Raw genomic sequence first — 18,895 nt, 5'->3', positions numbered from 1 at the left:
AATATCAACTCGAGGATGAGGATAAATGCGATTATGACCAAGGTTAATGATGCCTTGGGAATTTCTGGTGACTATGGGATTTCATGGGGGAATGATATGATTCCCAACACTTATACAGAGCATGTGGAAACAGAGCATGAAGGAGAGGAAAAGAAGGAAGAACCTGTGGGCCAGCAGCAACCAAGCCACAAATCATGGGCTAACATTGTCAATGGCACCTCTTTGAATGCGAAGGGGGCCTCATTGAGTTTCATCTCTCCCACTATTGTGGATGGTAAGCCTACTGCTCTTCTTGATAAAACTGATATTGATGCTATGGCTGCTATCTGGAATTGTTCGATTGTGATGTATATTGTGGGGGAAATGCCTTCTATTAGAGCTGTTATTAGGTTTATTGCCAAAGAATGGGTGAATGTTGCTACTCCAACAGTATTTCTTCATGATGAAGGTTACTTTGTCATAAGGTTTACTAGTAAAAGAGACAGAGATAGTGTATTGTTGGCTGGACCTTATTCTTTCTTCAATAGGCCAATGATTGTCAAACCATGGTCTGCTAAATTCAATTTCCAGGAAGAAATCCGTAGGATTATACCTGTGTGGGTTAGGTTGCCAAATTTGCCTTTGAATTATTAGGGGGTAGACTCTTTGAGTAGGATTGGTAGCTTGTTGGGCATACCATTGTTTGCTGATGATTGTACATCTGCTCAAAAGAGAGTTTCATTTGCTAGGCTGCTGGTGGAGATTGATGTTACTCAACCACTTCCAAAGCAAGTCCTGTTGCAAGATCCTTCTGGTAGCACTTTTGCTCAACCTGTTCTGTATGATTGGCTCTCACCCTATTGTGGCACATGTAAGGTGGTGGGTCATGTGTGTGGGGAGGGTAGAAAGCAAACTGCTAGGTTCAAACCTGCTGTACCTGTGAAGGTGAAGAAGGTGTGGCAGCCTATTAAAAAGGTAGTGGCACAAGCAGCAACAACTGACATTCCTGCTGAAAATAATAAGAATGTCAGCCACACTCCAGTGGCAGATGGCCAAGTTACACACACTCCTGTTACTCATGATGATGGATGGAGAATAGTTACTAGGAGGAAAAGGGATCCTAAACCAGCTAGCCATGTGCTTGGTTTGGCACAAGTTCAAGCTGTTACTAGGGGGTTTTCTTTTGATGGAGGAGGTGAAGGTGAGGAGGGGGACTGTACTGATAAAGGGTAATGAACATCTGCAGCTGGAATGTGAGGGGTATGAATGACCCCAGTAAGGTTGGAGATATTAAGAACTTTGTTAATGTCAATCAAATCAGTGTAGTTGCTCTCATTGAGACTAGAGTTAAGTTGAAGAATAGTAGCAAAATCCAGAATAAGTTTGGGGCTCAATGGCATTGGGTTTCTAACTATGATCATTCTGATAGGGGGAGAATATGGATTGGTTGGAAGCATAGGGTGGTAACATTCACAGTGGTGTACAAGTCTGAACAGATTATTCATGGGATAGTGTCAGCTAAATCAGCTAACTTCACTTCTGGTTTTACAGCAGTGTATGGTCTTCATTCCATTGAAACCAGAAGACCATTGTGGAGAGAATTGAGTAGTTTAAGTGCCCTTAATAATCTAGCTTGGTTGGTGATGGGGGATTTTAATTCTGTTCTCTATTCTGGGGATAGAGTGAATGGTAATTAAGTCACTAATGCAGAAACTATTGATTTTGAAACATGTTTGAGTCAGACTGATCTCACAGAACTCAAAAGCTGTGGACATTTTTATTCATGGTATAAAGGGCATGAGGTGCATAGAATTAGTTCAAGAATTGATAGAGCTTTTGGCAATTCCTGTTGGCAAGGTACTTACTCTGATGTGGTGGTTGATTACATGAATCCTGGGTTGTCAGATCACACTCCGCTGGTGATGAATTATAAGGTGAATATGAAGAAGGGAGGTAGACCATTCAAGTTCTTTAATTACATGGCAGATCATCCCCAATTTTTCCAAGCTGTGCAGAAAGGTTGGGAGAAGAATACAACAACTTCAGCAATGCAGAATGTATGGAGCAAGCTTAAAGCAGTTAAAGTAGAACTTAAAGCTCTACACAAACAGGAATTTGCTCAATTAGAAACTAACATTGAGAAATGCAGAAGGGACTTGGAAATGGCTCAATCTATCAGCATTGCTAATCCTGATGATAGTGTTGTTCAGGAAAAGGAGAAAGAGTGTGTGGCAAAGCTTAAATTGTTTCTGAAAGTTCAAGAAAGTGCATATAGGCAGAAGTCTAGAATTCAGTGGCTTCAGCTAGGGGATTCTAACTCCAAATTCTTCTTCAGTTCCATGAAGGAGAGGTATGCCATTAATAGCACTGATGTTTTATATGATGATCATGGTACAAAGCTGACAACTGAGGCTGACATTCAGACTGAAATTAAAAACTTTTATGGCAAGTTGATTGGCTCTGTTGCAGCTTCTCTAACTGGTATTGATGTTCCTATTGTTAGACATGGGATTCAATTGAGTGCTGCTGATGCAGACTCCCTCATTATTCCTATTTCTGACTTGGAAATTGATACTGCTATTAAGGGAATCAATGTGAATAAAGCTCCTGGTTTGGATGGTTTTAACAGTCTCTTTTTTCATAAAACCTGGAATATTGTGAAAGCTGACATTTACAATGCAATCAGAGAATTCTTTGATACTGGTGTTCTGCTGAAGCCAATTAATAACACTGCAGTAACTTTGATTCCAAAGATTCAGAATGCCTCCACTGTGAAAGATTTCAGACCCATAGCTTGTTGCTATGTGGTTTATAAAATCATTTCAAAGATCTTAACAGCAAGAATGCAAGGTGTAATTGGGAAGGTAGTTTCATTGTGCTAAGGCAGGTTTCATTCCTGGAAGAAATATTGCAGATAACATTCTCCTTGCTTCAGAGCTAATCAAGTGTTACTCCAGGAAGAACATCTCCCCCAGGTGTATGATTAAAGTTGATTTGAAGAAAGCCTATGATTCTATAGAATAAGGCCCTTCCTGGAAAGTATGTTAGTTGAGTTGGGTTTTCCTGCTCTCTTTGTTAAATGGATAATGCAGTGCCTTGGTTCTGTCTCTTATTCTATCCTAGTGAATGGATTTCCTACCAAACCAATTCCAGCAAAGAAAGGTTTGAGGCAAGGGGACCCCATATCCCCTTATCTGTTTGCTATAGGTATGGAATACCTATCCAGATGCTTAGCTGTGGTTGAAAAGAGTAAAGAGTTCAAGTATCACCCCAGATGTAAAAAGTTAAACATCACCCATATGATGTTTGCAGATGATCTGCTGATGTTTGCTAGGGCTGATATTCCTTCTGTGTCTGCTATTTTTCAAGCTTTTACTAAATTCTCAAAAGCTTCTGGTTTGGAAGCTAATTTGCATAAGAGTGATGTGTATGTTGCTGGTGTATCTGATACTGCTGCTAGTCAAATTGTTGATTCTTTGGGCATAGCTAAAGGCTCATTTCCTTTTACGTATTTGGGGGTCCCACTTACTACTAGGAAACTTAATTATAATGATTGCAAGCCTTTGATTGAAAAAACAGTTGCTAGAATCAAAATTTGGGCTACTAAGTTTCTGTCTTATGCTGGAAGACTGCAACTAGTTGAAGGAAATAATGCCCTCGGTCCAAGTATGCATTCTATGTTAAGTCTAATAAATGCGGTTCAGTATTAATTAACAAGTTAATAATTCAGTGAGATCAAGTGAGCTGAATGCCTAGCTAGAGGCCGCTTCAGTTCAAGTGGAATTAATGATATTAATCCACAGCTTACTCTTGACTGAACCCGTTGGGTCACACAAATAGTACGTAAACGGATCAAGTATTTAATGGCATTAAATACTCCATCTATGGATATTCGGAATCGACGGATCTTGGTTTCAGTGGGAGCTGAGATCGTCACAGGCAAGAAATGAATACTCCGGAAACGATGATATTGCCGGAAACGGAAATATGGATCGTATCGGAAATATAAATATTATCCAAGTCGTAGATGTTGCCGGAAACGGAAACATGGTACGTATCGGAAAATATTATCGGAAATGGAAATATTGCCGGAATCGGAAATATTGCCGGAAACGGAAATATTGTCAGAATCGGAAATATTATCGGAATCGGAAAATAATTCCGAAAACTGAAATATTAAATATTTGTTCGAAACGGAAATTAATTCCGGAATCGGAAATATTAAATGTTGTTCGTATCGGAAATGAATTCCGGAATCGGGAATTTAATCGGAAGCGTATCGTACGAATTAGCATCGGACGAGGCCCGCTAGACGAAGGCCCAGCACGAAGCCAGGCTATCGCCCAGCGATCCGCACGCAGCAACGCACGCCTCAACCAGGCCCAGCGCAAGGCCAGGCCCAGCCAAGGGCGCGCGCGCACGCAGCACCGCACATGGGCTGTGCGCTTGTCGTGGGCCGCAAGGCCTGCGCAGGTGCACGGCTTGTACGATGCGTGTGCGGGAAATCCTAATTCTATTAGGATTCGTGCGAAGATTAAAATCCTAATCTTATTAGATTTGCTTTGTTATTTAGAGTCCTGATAAAGTTCTAATTAACAAATCCACATCCTAGTAGGATTACAATTCCTTTTCCATACCTCTATAAATAAGGGCCTAGGGTCATTATTTATATACAAGTTTTCAAGTATTCAAAGCTAGGATTTTTAAGCAGAAAAATCAGCCATAACTCTTGCCCATTTAGCCGAAAATAAGTAGTACTTTAAGGGCGATTCTAGTTGGTCAATCTTAAGGCGGATCCGGACGTGCTGTGGACTATCTACGGAGGGACGACACTTGGAGTCCTAAAGACTTGTTCTTGTTCGGTTCGGGCGCAGCTAGGGAGGGCACGCAACAAAGTGTATGCATCTAAACTATGCTAAATGATTATGTGTAAATAATATGCTTTCCTGGCTTTATGGTTTTTCCGCATGATTTATGAATTGTCATATGTATCATAACCTTACAGTGGTATCACGAGCCTCTTATTATTTTCATAATCTAAATTGCATGAACATGGTTAAATATTACAAATTTGCAAGAATTAAAAGGGGTGATTAATTTTCGTAATTGTTAATTAATTGCAAATTGCGTTTATTTAATTATACGTACGCAGTTTTTCGGCAGTTTCTTCGTTACTCATCCAAATCGAGTGATTTTTGTGTCAATTCCGCATGTAAAAGGCATTCTAAAATTTTGACAAAAACAGTATTTTTCTGCCGAACCCAGAATTCTCAAATTCGAAGCCTAACTATGACTTTTCGGAGGTTTTAGTTTTTCGAATGCAAAATTTCGTAAATTTAAGATGTTAAATTAAATATTTGCGATTCTTGTTGATAAATCTTGAATTTTTCATTGACCTACTGTATATGTTTAACAAGTTTGAATGCCTAGCCTTGTTAATTATGCAATCTAATTTGTAATTATGATTAATTTGTTGAAAATTGGAATAATTTAGAATTAATTTGATTTTCATAATTAGTTATAATTTAATTAGATACCTATGATTAAAAACCACCATAAAAACTGTAAATTTATGTTAAATTTTAAATTTTTATGACCTAGACTTGAATCCATGTTAATCGGAAATCAATTGAATAATAAATTTTCGATTTTTCGCCCTAAAATTATGAAATTAATATTATTTATTAATTTGTCATTAATTTTGAATATAAATTTTAAATTTTTATGCGATTCGCTCATATAGCTTGCACGCACAAAGCAATGGACACTACGTGTTACCCTTAAGGGGTGTTGTATAGTGCGGGCATGTGACGACGAGCAAGGGATCTCGTCGCCCATGCGGTACGAAAGCAATGAGCAAGGCCATGATGCACGAGCACAAGGCAGCAGCCCTGCCTTGTGTCGTGGGCTGTGTGCATGGGCGAATGGGCGAGGGCGAGAGCAAGGCACGAGCAGTCGCGTGTGGGAAGCAAGCGAGCTGCGCCACAGCGCGCACTGCCTAGCGCAAGCGTGCGGAGCCTCGCGCGCAGCGAGCGTAAGCTCGCGTGCCACGAGTGCTGCGCCAAGCATCGATCGCTCGCGCGCAGCGAGCGCTGTTGTGCGTGCGACGAGCGCCGCGCCCAGTGATGGCGTGCGAGTGCTTGTTGTGCGTGCGACGAGCGCTGCGCCCAGCGATGGCGTGCGAGTGCTTGTTGCGACGTGCGACGAGCGCTGCGCCCAGCGATGGCGTGTGAGTGCTTATTGTGCGTGCGACGAGCGCTGCGCCCAGCGATGGCGTGCGAGTGCTTGTTGTGACGTGCGACGAGCGCTGCGCCCAGCGATGGCAAGCAGCTTGCTATTGCGACGTGAATAAAATTAAAATCATGAATTAATTTAAATACGACTGAAATTAAATTAAACTTTTGGATTCAATTATAAATTTATATGAGCTTTAAATTTTAATTAAATTTGTATGTTTCCGGTTAGACTAGAAATACATTTTTATGTTTAAAATTAGTAAAGCATATGAATTCATTGGTTTAAGTGGGAGCCCCTTTTAGTGATAAACTCTTGATTAGGTCTACAAATCCTTAAGGTTAAAACAACTTGATTAGAATTAATAAGGACTGAATAATTGGTAGATTATTGGTGCCCTTGATTAATTGCTGCAAATGTTTATGTGATGCATAATGTGTTTTACTAACCAGCAATGTGGGCCATTCATGATAATGAATGGGTGAATGGTATATATTGTATATGTACTGTTTTGCAGGTTATGAAGTGACTAGTATGGCCCAAATAGATAGAAAATATGGTATGCGTACCATTAATTTGAATGTAATTGGTCTAAAGTACCAAAGTTGTTTTTCAATTCAAATATGGTCTGCGTACCATCAAATAGTTGTAATTAGTTATAGCTTATTCTATTTGAAGAAAATGGTGCCTCCCACGGAGATTTTCAAGACGAACTTTGAAGTTAAAGCTTCAAGATGAAGTCGGGCCATGCTAGATCACATTAATCTTATGCATGTTTTAAGTTATTTATTGCTTTTAAATATGTCTTAAAATGCATGAGATCAAAAGCTTGATTATGTTGCATGATTAAGGATTTTAGTTCACTTAAAATCTAACCAACATAGTAAGAGCCTTAAGTTCCAAACTTAAAAATTGAGTTAAAAGGTGCCATGCCAAAATATACACTTGCTTGGATATCCTTTACATCAATCTAGTAATAGTTTTCGCTCAGCGAGGTGTTACTTATTGGTCCTAAAGGGGCAAGGTACACAAATAATTGTGAGTACATGTTAGTTTTGGTGAAACTCAACGATATAAGTAAGGAGTCCTTTTATGTCGTGGCAAAATCGATAGGTTTACCTAATAAGTTCTTAGACGTACCTATCAACCAAGAATAGTTTCTAGACTATTAGCAAAAGGCTTTTGCTTACCTAAGATGTTTTAGGATTAAGTCGACAAACTGTGCTTAGTTCTTCAATGATTTTAGGATCTTGGAATCATTTTATTCACACCTGCCGGAACACATAACTTGAATAAAATGCTTAATGAACATTGAATTATGCATGTATGCTAGAATTTAAGTTTATTAAGAGAAACTGTGAATGGTTATTTATTTGTTTATTCTTTTCAATTGTAGTTTTAAATATGGCAAACAACAATCAAAACATCATCATGGGTTCTGAGCTTATGGTCAAACTAAACCTGGCAAATTTTCTTGAATGGGAAGCTAAGCTAGTTGAAATAGTCAAACTCAATGGACTTGAGTATGTACTATCACATCCCATGCCAAGCTACTATGCCAGAGACATGACCCCTGAGAGATTTTACGCCTGGGATGCGGATCTCAAAAAGGTTATGAGTCTCATGCTGAACAATATCCCTGATGATTGGGCTAGAAGGTTTGTAGCATATGAACCTTTTACGCTCATCAAGAATCTGAGGGATATCTGTCGTGGAAGCACAGAGGACAGGGACCTGAACGTCCATGAGTTGATTGAATCAATGTCTGGTCTAAAGGTTAGTTCTCCCAACAGGTGTTATAGGATGGAAGTCCAAGAAACACATGTTCAGCTCTTTCGCACTAAACAGAGGGTAGGTGTCCCACTGAGGTTCCATGTGGATCTTATGCGTTCATACTTTGATCGCCTAAGTCTACTAGGAACACCAATAAGCGAAAGGATGGCAGTCTCTATCTTGCTCAATTCACTACACAGTGGGTTTGGTCGCTTCAAGCAACTGTACCTAAGTGAACCAAGAGAAGAAACAGTTGCAGAATTTGTTCACCTTGTCAGAAAGGCTAAAATAATACTGGACTGTGAAGCCAAAGATTTACTCAAGGCTAGAAGGAGACCGTTCAAGAAAAGTGGAAAGTCCAAGGGCGATGCTAAATCAAAGCAGGACAAGTCCACATCAAGCTGTCTTTATTGTGATGGAATAGGCCATTACAAAAGAGAATGTCTAAAGCTAAAGGAAGATCAGAAGAACGGAACAGTCGTTCCATCTTCAGGTATTTTCGTTATAGACTGTATACTTGCTAATTCAACTTCTTGGGTATTAGATACAGGTTGTGGCTCACACTTATGTTCCAATCCACAGGGACTAAGAAGAAGTAGAAAGTTAAGCAAGGGTGAAGTCGACCTACGAGTGGGAAATGGAGCACGGATTGCTGCATTAGCTGTAGGAACTTATTATTTGTCGTTGCCCTCCGGGCTAGTTTTGGAACTGGAAGAGTGTTTCCATGTTCCAAGTCTTACTAAAAACATCATTTCAGTTTCTTGCTTAGATGCTAAGGGATTTTCCTTTTTAATAAAAGACAATAGTACGTTGTTCGTTTTATTTTAAAGAGATGTTTTATGGATCTGCTAGATTAGTCAATGGACTTTATTTATTAGATCACGACAAACAAGTTTATAACATAAATACCAAAAAGGCCAAAAAGGATGATTCAGATCTCAGCTATCTGTGGCATTGTCGATTAGGCCATATAAACTTGAAACGCTTAGAAAGACTTCAAAAGGAAGGAATTCTAGAACCATTTGACTTAGAGGATTATGGTAAATGCGAATCATGTTTACTTGGCAATATGACAAAGCAACCTTTCTCTAAAGTTGGAGAAAGAGCAAATGAACTATTGGGTTTAATCCATACAGATGTATGTGGACCAATGAGTACAAATGCTAGAGGTGGTTTCAGCTACTTTATCACTTTCACCGCGGTCTGATAGAGGCGGTGAATATCTGAGCTATGAATTTGATGACCATCTGAAAGAATGTGGAATTCTATCAGAATTGACTCCTCCTGGAACACCACAATGGAACGGTGTGTCGGAACGGAGGAACAGAACCTTGCTAGACATGGTCAGGTCAATGATGGGTCAGGCCAAACTTCCATTAGAATTTTGGGGACATGCACTAAATACAGCTGCACTCACTATAAATAGAGCTCCGTCTAAAGCTGTCGAAAAGACTCCATATGAATTATGGTTTGGAAAGCCTCCAAATGTGTCTTTTCTGAAGATTTGGGGATGTGAAGTATACGTCAAACGATTAATTTCAGACAAACTTCATCCAAAATCTGACAAATGTATCCTTGTGGGCTATCCAAAGGAAACAAAGGGGTATTACTTCTACAATACATCTGAGAACAAGGTGTTTGTTGCTCGAGATGGTGTCTTTTTGGAGAAAGATCACATTTCCAAAATGACAAGTGGGAGAAAAGTAGACCTCGAAGAAATTCGAGTCGAACAACAAACTCTAGAGAATGCTCAAGATGACATTCAGGATGAAACTCAGAGATCTTTAGAAGAATCTGGTGAGAATCATGGTCAATCTATAAATGTTACCCCGCGTAGATCGCAAAGATATAGATCTCAACCGGAAAGGTACTTAGGTATTTTGACGAACGAGAGCTATGACGTTCTATTACTTGAAAGTGATGAACCTGCGACTTACAAACAAGCTATGACGAGCCCTAGCTCCAAGCAATGGCAAGAAGACATGTCCTTTTGCCACCAACCTTGCCTTGAACCCCAGCCTACCAAACCTGATTAGGAAACCCCAACTGATTGGGCGAAGATTACAACTCCGAGACACCGAACAAATTCCCTAAAAGAGTTGCTCACAGAGCTGAGAAGCAAGCAGAGCCCAAACCCGCCACCTCATCAAAGTAAAACGTTCTTCCATCTGAATTAGACTCCATGTCTGAAAACCAAGTATGGGATTTGGTCGATTTGCCAGATGGCTACCAAGCCATTGGAAGCAAATGGGTTTTCAAACTGAAAAAGGACAAGGATGGGAAACTTGAAGTTTTCAAAGCTAGATTGGTTGCAAAAGGTTACAGGCAAGTCCACGGTGTGGATTACGATGAAACCTTTTCACCAGTTGCAATGCTAAAGTCTATTCGGATAATGTTAGCAATCGCTGCATATATATTACGATTACGAAATATGGCAGATGGATGTCAAAACTGCTTTCTTAAACGGCGTTTTAACAGAAACTGTGTTTATGACACAACCTGAAGGTTTTGAGGATCCAAAGAATGGTAAAAAGGTATGCAAGCTAAAGAAGTCAATCTACGGATTGAAGCAGGCATCCAGGAGCTGGAATATACGTTTTGATGAAGCAGTCAGTGACTTTGGTTTCATCAAGAACGCAGACGAATCTTGTGTATACAAGAAGGTCAGTGGGAGAAAAATTGCTTTCCTAGTATTATATGTCGACGACATATTACTTATCGGAAATGACATTCCTATGTTGAACTCTGTCAAGATTTGGCTTGGGAAATGTTTTTCGATGAAAGATCTAGGAGAAGCACAGTACATATTGGGCATCAAGATTTACAGAGATAGATCTAAAAGGATGATTGGACTTAGTCAAAGCACTTATATCAATAAGGTGCTTGATAGGTTCAAGATGGCGGACTCCAAGCGAGGCTACCTACCCATGTCTCATGGAATAACTCTAAGCAAGACTCAGTGCCCAAAAACACTTGATGAGCGTAGACGAATGAATGGGATTCCATATGCATCATTGATTGGTTCAATAATGTATGCTATGATATGTACACGCCCGGATGTTGCGTACGCACTCAGTGCTACGAGCAGATACCAGTCAGACCCAGGAGAGGCGCATTGGACTGCTGCCAAGAATATTCTGAAGTACCTGAAAAGGCACAAAGATGACTTCCTGGTCTATGGTGGAGATGATGAATTAATTGTTAAAGGCTATACGGACGCAAGTTTCCAAACCGACAAAGATGATTTCAGATCACAGTCTGGGTTTGTCTTCTGCCTCAATGGAGGTGCAGTAAGCTGGAAAAGTGCTAAGCAAAGCACCATTGCGGATTCTACAACTGAAGCGGAGTACATTGCTGCACATGAAGCAGCAAAGGAAGCTATATGGCTAAGGAAGTTCATAGGTGAACTTGGTGTAGTCCCCTCCATTAAAGGACCAATAGCCCTGTATTGTTATAATAACGGAGCTATTGCACAGGCAAAGGAGCCTAGACACCACCAGAGAGTCAAGCATGTACTTCGTAGATTTCACCTTCTACGAGAGTTCGTTGAAAGAAAAGAAGTCGAGATAAACAAGATTGGAACTGATGACAACATATCAGATCCATTGACTAAACCTCTGCCGCAGGCGAAGCACAACTCGCACACTTCAGCTATGGGAATCAAGCATATTGGAGAATGACTTTGATGTCTCTGTTTAATGTTTTAAAGTTTTAGAGTTTAAATCTTTGTAAAACATTATTGGTTAATCATTCACAATAAATGAAAAGAATTCATTTTTCCATTTAATTTGTGGTCTATTAAATGATGAGTCCCTTCAATTTGACGATATATTCAAGATAGACTGTCAGGACCAGTCCTGTGACTAAGAAATGTCTATCAAGTGAACTTGAATGTCAAAGGTTGAAAATGGTCCCTAGTCGGAGTTTTCTATAAAATTGGACGCATAGAAAACGTTAGACGATTAGAATGCAAGATGACTAGTAGTTCTGTTTCTTGAACTATGTGGACATGGCAATGTCATAATCATTTGCATAGATACTTACTTTGGGAAGACTAGTATCGGACAAGACCTATGAAACTTTACTGTAAGAGATGAAAATATGTCATAAGTAAATTTCATTAAAATTATTAGACACTAAATCCTCAATACCTGAGTGATTTGAGATTACTTGTTTGAGAACTGGTTGCTTTGACGTTGACCAACCGTCGCACCGTAAAAGGAGGCTATAAAGGCAACGCTCAGGTAATCACCTATCAAACGAAGTCTAATCTCAAGATCGCAAGATTGGGATTGTCCTCCCATAAATCGGGATGAGATGCTTAAAAGTTGTATAAGGCCACTCGGAGAGCTAGAAACTGTGAAATGCATGGCCGTGCTCGGATGAATCATAGGCTATGATTATCTGTTTATTTGATCAGTTGGACTCTGAAACCGAGGAACACCTCTGGACATAATAAGGATGACAACTCTTACCTTATGTTCAAGAGCAAGCATCGAGCGACAAAGGAATTAGGAAATGCACACTTGTCCCTAAGGACAAGTGGGAGACTGAAGGAAATAATGCCCTTGGTCCAAGTATGCATTCTATGTTAAATCTAATAAATGCGGTTCAGTATTAATTAACAAGTTAATAATTCAGTGAGATCAAGTGAGCTGAATGCCTAGCTAGAGGCCGCTTCAGTTCAAGTGGAATTATTGATATTAATCCACAGCTTACTCTTGACTGAACCCGTAGGGTCACACAAATAGTACGTAAACGGATCAAGTATTTAATGGCATTAAATACTCCATCTATGGATATTCGGAATCGACGGATCTTGGTTTCAGTGGGAGCTGAGATCGTCACAGGCAAGAAATGAATACTCCGGAAACGATGATATTGCCGGAAACGGAAATATGGATCGTATCGGAAATATAAATATTATCCAAGTCGTAGATGTTGCCGGAAACGGAAACATGGTACGTATCGGAAAATATTATCGGAAATGGAAATATTGCCGGAATCGGAAATATTGCCGGAAACGGAAATATTGTCAGAATCGGAAATATTATCGGAATCGGAAAATAATTCCGGAAACGGAAATATTAAATATTTGTTCGAAACGGAAATTAATTCCGGAATCGGAAATATTAAATGTTGTTCGTATCGGAAATGAATTCCGGAATCGGGAATTTAATCGGAAGCGTATCGTACGAATTAGCATCGGACAAGGCCCGCTAGACGAAGGCCCAGCACGAAGCCAGGCCATCGCCCAGCGATCCGCACGCAGCAACGCACGCCTCGACCAGGCCCAGCGCAAGGCCAGGCCCAGCTAAGGGCGCGCGCGCACGCAGCACCGCACATGGGCTGTGCGCTTGTCGTGGGCCGCAAGGCCTGCGCAGGTGCACGGCTTGTACGATGCGTGTGCGGGAAATCCTAATTCTATTAGGATTCGTGCGAAGATTAAAATCCTAATCTTATTAGATTTGCTTTGTTATTTAGAGTCCTGATAAAGTTCTAATTAACAAATCCACATCCTAGTAGGATTACAATTCCTTTTCCATACCTCTATAAATAAGGGCCTAGGGTCATTATTTATATACAAGTTTTCAAGTATTCAAAGCTAGGATTTTTAAGCAGAAAAATCAGCCATAACTCTTGCCCATTTAGCCGAAAATAAGTAGTACCTTAAGGGCGATTCTAGTTGGTCAATCTTAAGGCGGATCCGGACGTGCTGTGGACTATCTACGGAGGGACTACACTTGGAGTCCTAAAGACTTGTTCTTGTTCGGTTCGGGCGCAGCTAGGGAGGGCACGCAACAAAGTGTATGCATTTAAACTATGTTAAATTATTATGTGTAAATAATATGCTTTCCTGGCTTTATGGTTTTTTCCGCATGATTTATGAATTGTCATATGTATCATAACCTTACACTAGTAAGATCAGTGCTGTTTGGGATTCAGCTCTATTGATGCCAGATCTTTGTCATGCCTAAAAAGGTAATGAAGGGTCAGCAAGAGCTCCTGTTGCTTGGGAAAGTTTATGTTTGCCCAAGTCATGTGGAGGGTGGAATTTGAAGGACTTAACTGTTTGGAACAAGGCAGCTGTGTTGAAGCACTGCTGGGCTTTGTCAATAAAGCAAGACAGATTAAGGATCAAGTGGATGCATACATACTATGTGAAACATCATAACTTCAGGACTATGCAAGTTCCTAATGGGCTTACATGGTCTATGAGGAAAATTTGGGCACATAGAGAAGTGTTTGTGGATTCTGGGGAAATTGATCAGTTCATCACTCATGGAAATATATTCACTTGAGGCAAAATGCAACTGCAGTTAGTTGGAAGAGAATTATTTGTAACAGTAAAGCTAGCCCAAAAGCCACATTTATTGTTTGGCTAGCCCTTCAGAACAGATTAGCTACTAAAGAGAGATTGCTAAAATGGAATATGCAGATTGATGGTGGCTGTGTTAACTGTCAGATACAGGTTGAAACACTGGAGCACTTGTTTTTTGAGTGTACTTTCTCAAAAGGGTGTGGAGTTCTGTGTTGAGCAAAATTGGAGTAGACAGAACAATTCAGACCTGGCAAGGGGAGATTGATTGGGAAGCAAAGAAGAGCAGAGGTACAAAGCCAAGAGACAAAATCTGCAGTATGGCATTTGTGGAAACAGTTTACAATATCTGGCTACAAAGAAACTCTAAAGTTTTTAAAAACATTATTGATTCTGTTGATGTAACTAGCTCTAGGATTGTTTTCCTTATTGCTTGTAGATGTGATGATCAGATGAGGAAGTGTTTGATTTGAGTTTGTTTTGCTGTTAGTCTTCAGTCTCATGTGTGAGATGTAAGGCTTGGTGTGCTTGGTGTATGGGTGTAACCTATTACTTGGTGAATAATAAAATCTCTTATTTGCCAAAAAAAAAAAAAAAAGTCTAAGGATTAATAATTTGGAAATTGATTAAACTTTTAGTACGCGTTTATGTGAACGTGAATTTTAATTAATTCACGTAAATACTTGCATATTAATATGGGCCATTCGTTTTAGCATACAAATGGGTGAATGCATAGAATATATATTTTATGTAATGCAGGTACTCCAAGTGACTAGTATGGCCAATTTAGGATAGTTAAATACGGTCTGCGTACCGTTCTATCTTTGAATGTAAAGTTTTAAATATGGTATGCGTACCATGGAAATTTTGATGTAATTTTATTATTTTCAAGTATTTCTAAGTTTAGAACTTTAAGTTAGCATTTGAACGAAGATTCAAGACGATGCCAAGCTAACAAGGAGGTGATGAAGATTGGATGCTTCAAGACAAGAAGTTCTGGGCCATACTAGATCACCATTTATTTATGCACTTCTATATATATATTATGCGTGAATGTATTGTTGTAATGATTGGGTTTTCAAGGCAAAATACTAGAATAAGAATAAGAATGTGTTTAGGAAATCGTTGCGCCGTGGTAACCAAACCACTGCCTTGAAAACGAGATTCGGTGCAACCGGGGTGCACAATTGTATTCACCGATTCGTTCCCTAAGGTTTACACAACCCTCATCACACAAAGGCACTTTTGGGTGATGATATGGAGCCACATAAACTTATGCCCAAAAGAAGGAAAGGAGAGGAGAGAAATAGATGAAAAGAGTGAACCTTTCTTAAGTTCGATTTCCAAGAATGAAAGAACTTATATATATAATATTCCAATCAAGAAGAGAAGGAAACTCTAAGGTTTTGGGAAAACGAACCACCAAAAGAAGTCCAAAGATCTAAAGAGATCAATGACCATAAAGAATAATAAAATCACTCATAATCATGAGAGATTTAATTATCTCCATAAACATGGAGAATAACCACAAAGAATAATTCATCAAAATCAGAAAAATGAAGGTTACATATGACTTAGTGGAGGAATCAAAACAACCCAAGGAAGCCAAAGGATTTAAAGGAATCCAATGACCATCATCAATAGACTTAAGTAAGATTAGGAAGAGTTTAAATAACCTCCTTAATCAAGGGGATCATCAAACAACTTAACTCAACATAATTGGAACAATTAAGTCACTCAAAATATCAACAAAAAGGTTGTTTACAAAAGGAATCCCAAGGAAGAAAAACTAACGTCCAAAAAACGTCTTTTACGTCTTTTTGCATTTCGCCCGATCCACCGCCGGATTGGGCGCCCACCGCCCGATCGAGCGACAATCGCTCGGTCGGGCGAATTACTTGCCCACTTTTTTCTTTGAACACGCGCCCGATCGGGCGCAATCCGCACGATGACCATCGGGCGGACTACTTTTTCAAGATTTACTTCCAACAATCCCCCACTAAAGATAGAAAAAGAAATAATGAAAAGAAGATGAATTTTTGGGCATAAGAGGAGCTTAATACATAACATTTGGTGTTACATAAAGTAAATTGAAACCAAATGATTAGTGAAGTGGAACTATGACTCACAAACCCAAGGGTGGATGAACCTTGAAACCCTCAAGTTCTTGATCGAAGAGTGGACTAACCTAGAAACTCTAAGATTTAAGCCACGCCCCCACAACACATACCTTACTCCCAAGATCTTGTGGACTCCGCAAAGTGTACGCGTTTTAAGCCATGCGTTTACCTTAGTTCTCATGGAAGCTCTAGGAAACCGCCCAAGTTTCCATAGAAGATGGTGAGTCTTCACAACCATGTAGGTGAATCTTCAAGTGCTTCTCAAAATAGCACTTAATTAGTCAATAGGGTTAAAATACGTTCACTTGTAGTGAACCATCAAGAGCTACCTTCGTAGCTATATCAACCCCACAAGACCATAGATTCATTAAGAACATAATATAATGTTCAACCTCTCAAATAATTTTAGTTGGTGAATCCACAAGTTGAATGCGTCCATTTCAATATGTTAGATTCATTAAGAGTTTATACAACTCAACCCTCATACAAACGGTGGTTCTCTTTAAAGTGCATCTCTACTAGCACCTTACCATTAAGAGTTCAAAGACTCAACCTCATCAAAGAATTACAACACATGTCATAGGGATAAACAAGTAATGCTTGTTAATTTACTCAAATGGGCATAAAGCCTATCCCCCTCGATATTTCAATCTTCAAGGATCATCATAAGTCCCAATTAAATATTCTTACCATAGTGCGTACCTTGCATTTCAATTTCCGTTAGAAATATAACCACAAGCAAGGATAATATATGATTACTCAAAAGCACACATGGTTTAGAAATCATAAAACAATTTGTTCTTGGTTAAACAAATTAAAATTGATGGGACACTTTTGTATAACTCTCTTTTACAAATATTAAAGTATGATCCTCAAGATCAACATAGCATCTCTTAGTGAAAGTACTTCATCAATATCAACCTCTATAATTCGCATCGAAAACTTCAAAGTAACATACCTTGAAAATAATGCAAATGAAGACCGCTATACCTTATCCATGGTACTTTGGAAAAATGAAGTAAACTCACGTTCACTATAAAATTTGTGAAAATAAAACCAAGTCAATTATTTCACAGAAATTTAACAAATACTTGCTATGTCAAAATACGAACAATACATATCATTATCATAGTGGAAACCATATTAGCATATACTACCTAAATAACGTTTTAGGTCCTTTTAAAGGTTGGTGCTAAATAGTACATTCCACACACCCACAAATGATATGATTTTATATTTCACAAAACCTCTCAAAAATTTAAGAAATTGGCTTACTATGAAAACCAAACATTTGTTTTCATATATTACTCAAAACCATTTAATTAAATAACACTTTCAACTTTCAAGGGAGAAGACTTGGAATTCAATGAAGGTTTGAAACTCAATATTCAACATGTGATGTAAAACTAATTTGAGCACATCACCAACATATAGAGAAAAACAACCAAATATGTTATCACATTGGAAAACCAAGAATTGAAATTCTCCACACAAGTAATTACTCAAAAAACTATGAGAATTAAAATTCTACACAATCAATATGCATCAAGATATTGATAAGGTACAAGTACCATTACAAAGGTGATAACCTCAATACAAATAATGAATTCCATAAACAGATAATTCTTATCCTCAAACACGGGAACTCACAACTCATGGTTTTACCACTTAGAACAATCACTTTACATACCTTTGGTAAAAAGAGCATGCAATATAGAAATGAAAGCCAAATCGCCAAAAACCTAAGTGACATAAAACTTGTTCCCAAAATAATAAGAATCACAAAATCTCAATCCCTTAATTTGATAAGGTTCTCCCAAAAATCAAGTACGGCCTTGAAACTCCTAATAACCATCCGGTGAATAGTCAACAAAACCTTTCAAGAAAACATCTAGATATTCACATTCCTTAGGTAGGTTGCGAAACTCTTAAGTAAGCTTAACTTACTCCTAATAGTTCCCTCTCAAAGGTTAACGACAAAAAGTCTCCATTGACAAATCACGGAATTAAGGTCTTACTCATAGGAATTGAAAACACAACAAAAATTCAAGGCATACATAAAAACGTCTTATAGCTGTGAGGGGGTCGAAAAAGCGCGAGGCTAATGCGTGACCTTGTCCCTCGTGGGTGTGACGTTTCCTTTTGTCAAATCAAGTGTAATTGGATTTCCTGTGAGTTTACACCCAATTGACTAGTAATATAGGAGTCGCCATTCAGTTTTTAACGACAATGAGAAAAACTGACAAAACCCGGTTATCGTGACATAAAGGGAGTGCAATAATGTTTGACCACGACGGCCGTAGGTTCCCTTGTGATCCCTGGTGTGGGGATCTCTCAACATACACCCGCAAGGTAGAGATTGAGGGTTCGGGGGACTGTAACTACCGAGAGGAGTACTCGCTCTTTGAAAACTCCCGAGGCAGGATATCCTTACTAGCTCAGCATAAATAATTGAAGGGACATGTGTTAA

The 18,895-nt window shown here is 39.1% G+C and overlaps 1 protein-coding gene across 1 annotated transcript; it reads left to right on the top strand.

Annotated features, from left to right (window-relative positions):
• Positions 1–1,211: 1,211 nt before the first annotated feature.
• On the top strand, positions 1,212–14,778 carry LOC110775603 (uncharacterized). The gene is made up of 6 exons (XM_056842130.1): positions 1,212–1,668; positions 1,774–2,843; positions 3,072–3,186; positions 3,292–3,639; positions 13,969–14,257; positions 14,505–14,778. The coding sequence occupies exons 1-6, from the start codon at positions 1,212–1,214 to the stop codon at positions 14,776–14,778; spliced, it is 2,553 nt and encodes an 850-aa protein (XP_056698108.1).
• Positions 14,779–18,895: the final 4,117 nt, after the last annotated feature.

The sequence above is a fragment of the Spinacia oleracea genome, chromosome 4 (genome assembly GCF_020520425.1).
Source record: "Spinacia oleracea cultivar Varoflay chromosome 4, BTI_SOV_V1, whole genome shotgun sequence".
In the NCBI taxonomy this organism is placed as follows: Eukaryota; Viridiplantae; Streptophyta; class Magnoliopsida; order Caryophyllales; family Amaranthaceae; genus Spinacia; species Spinacia oleracea.
This window is presented reverse-complemented; position numbering and strand designations above follow the sequence as displayed.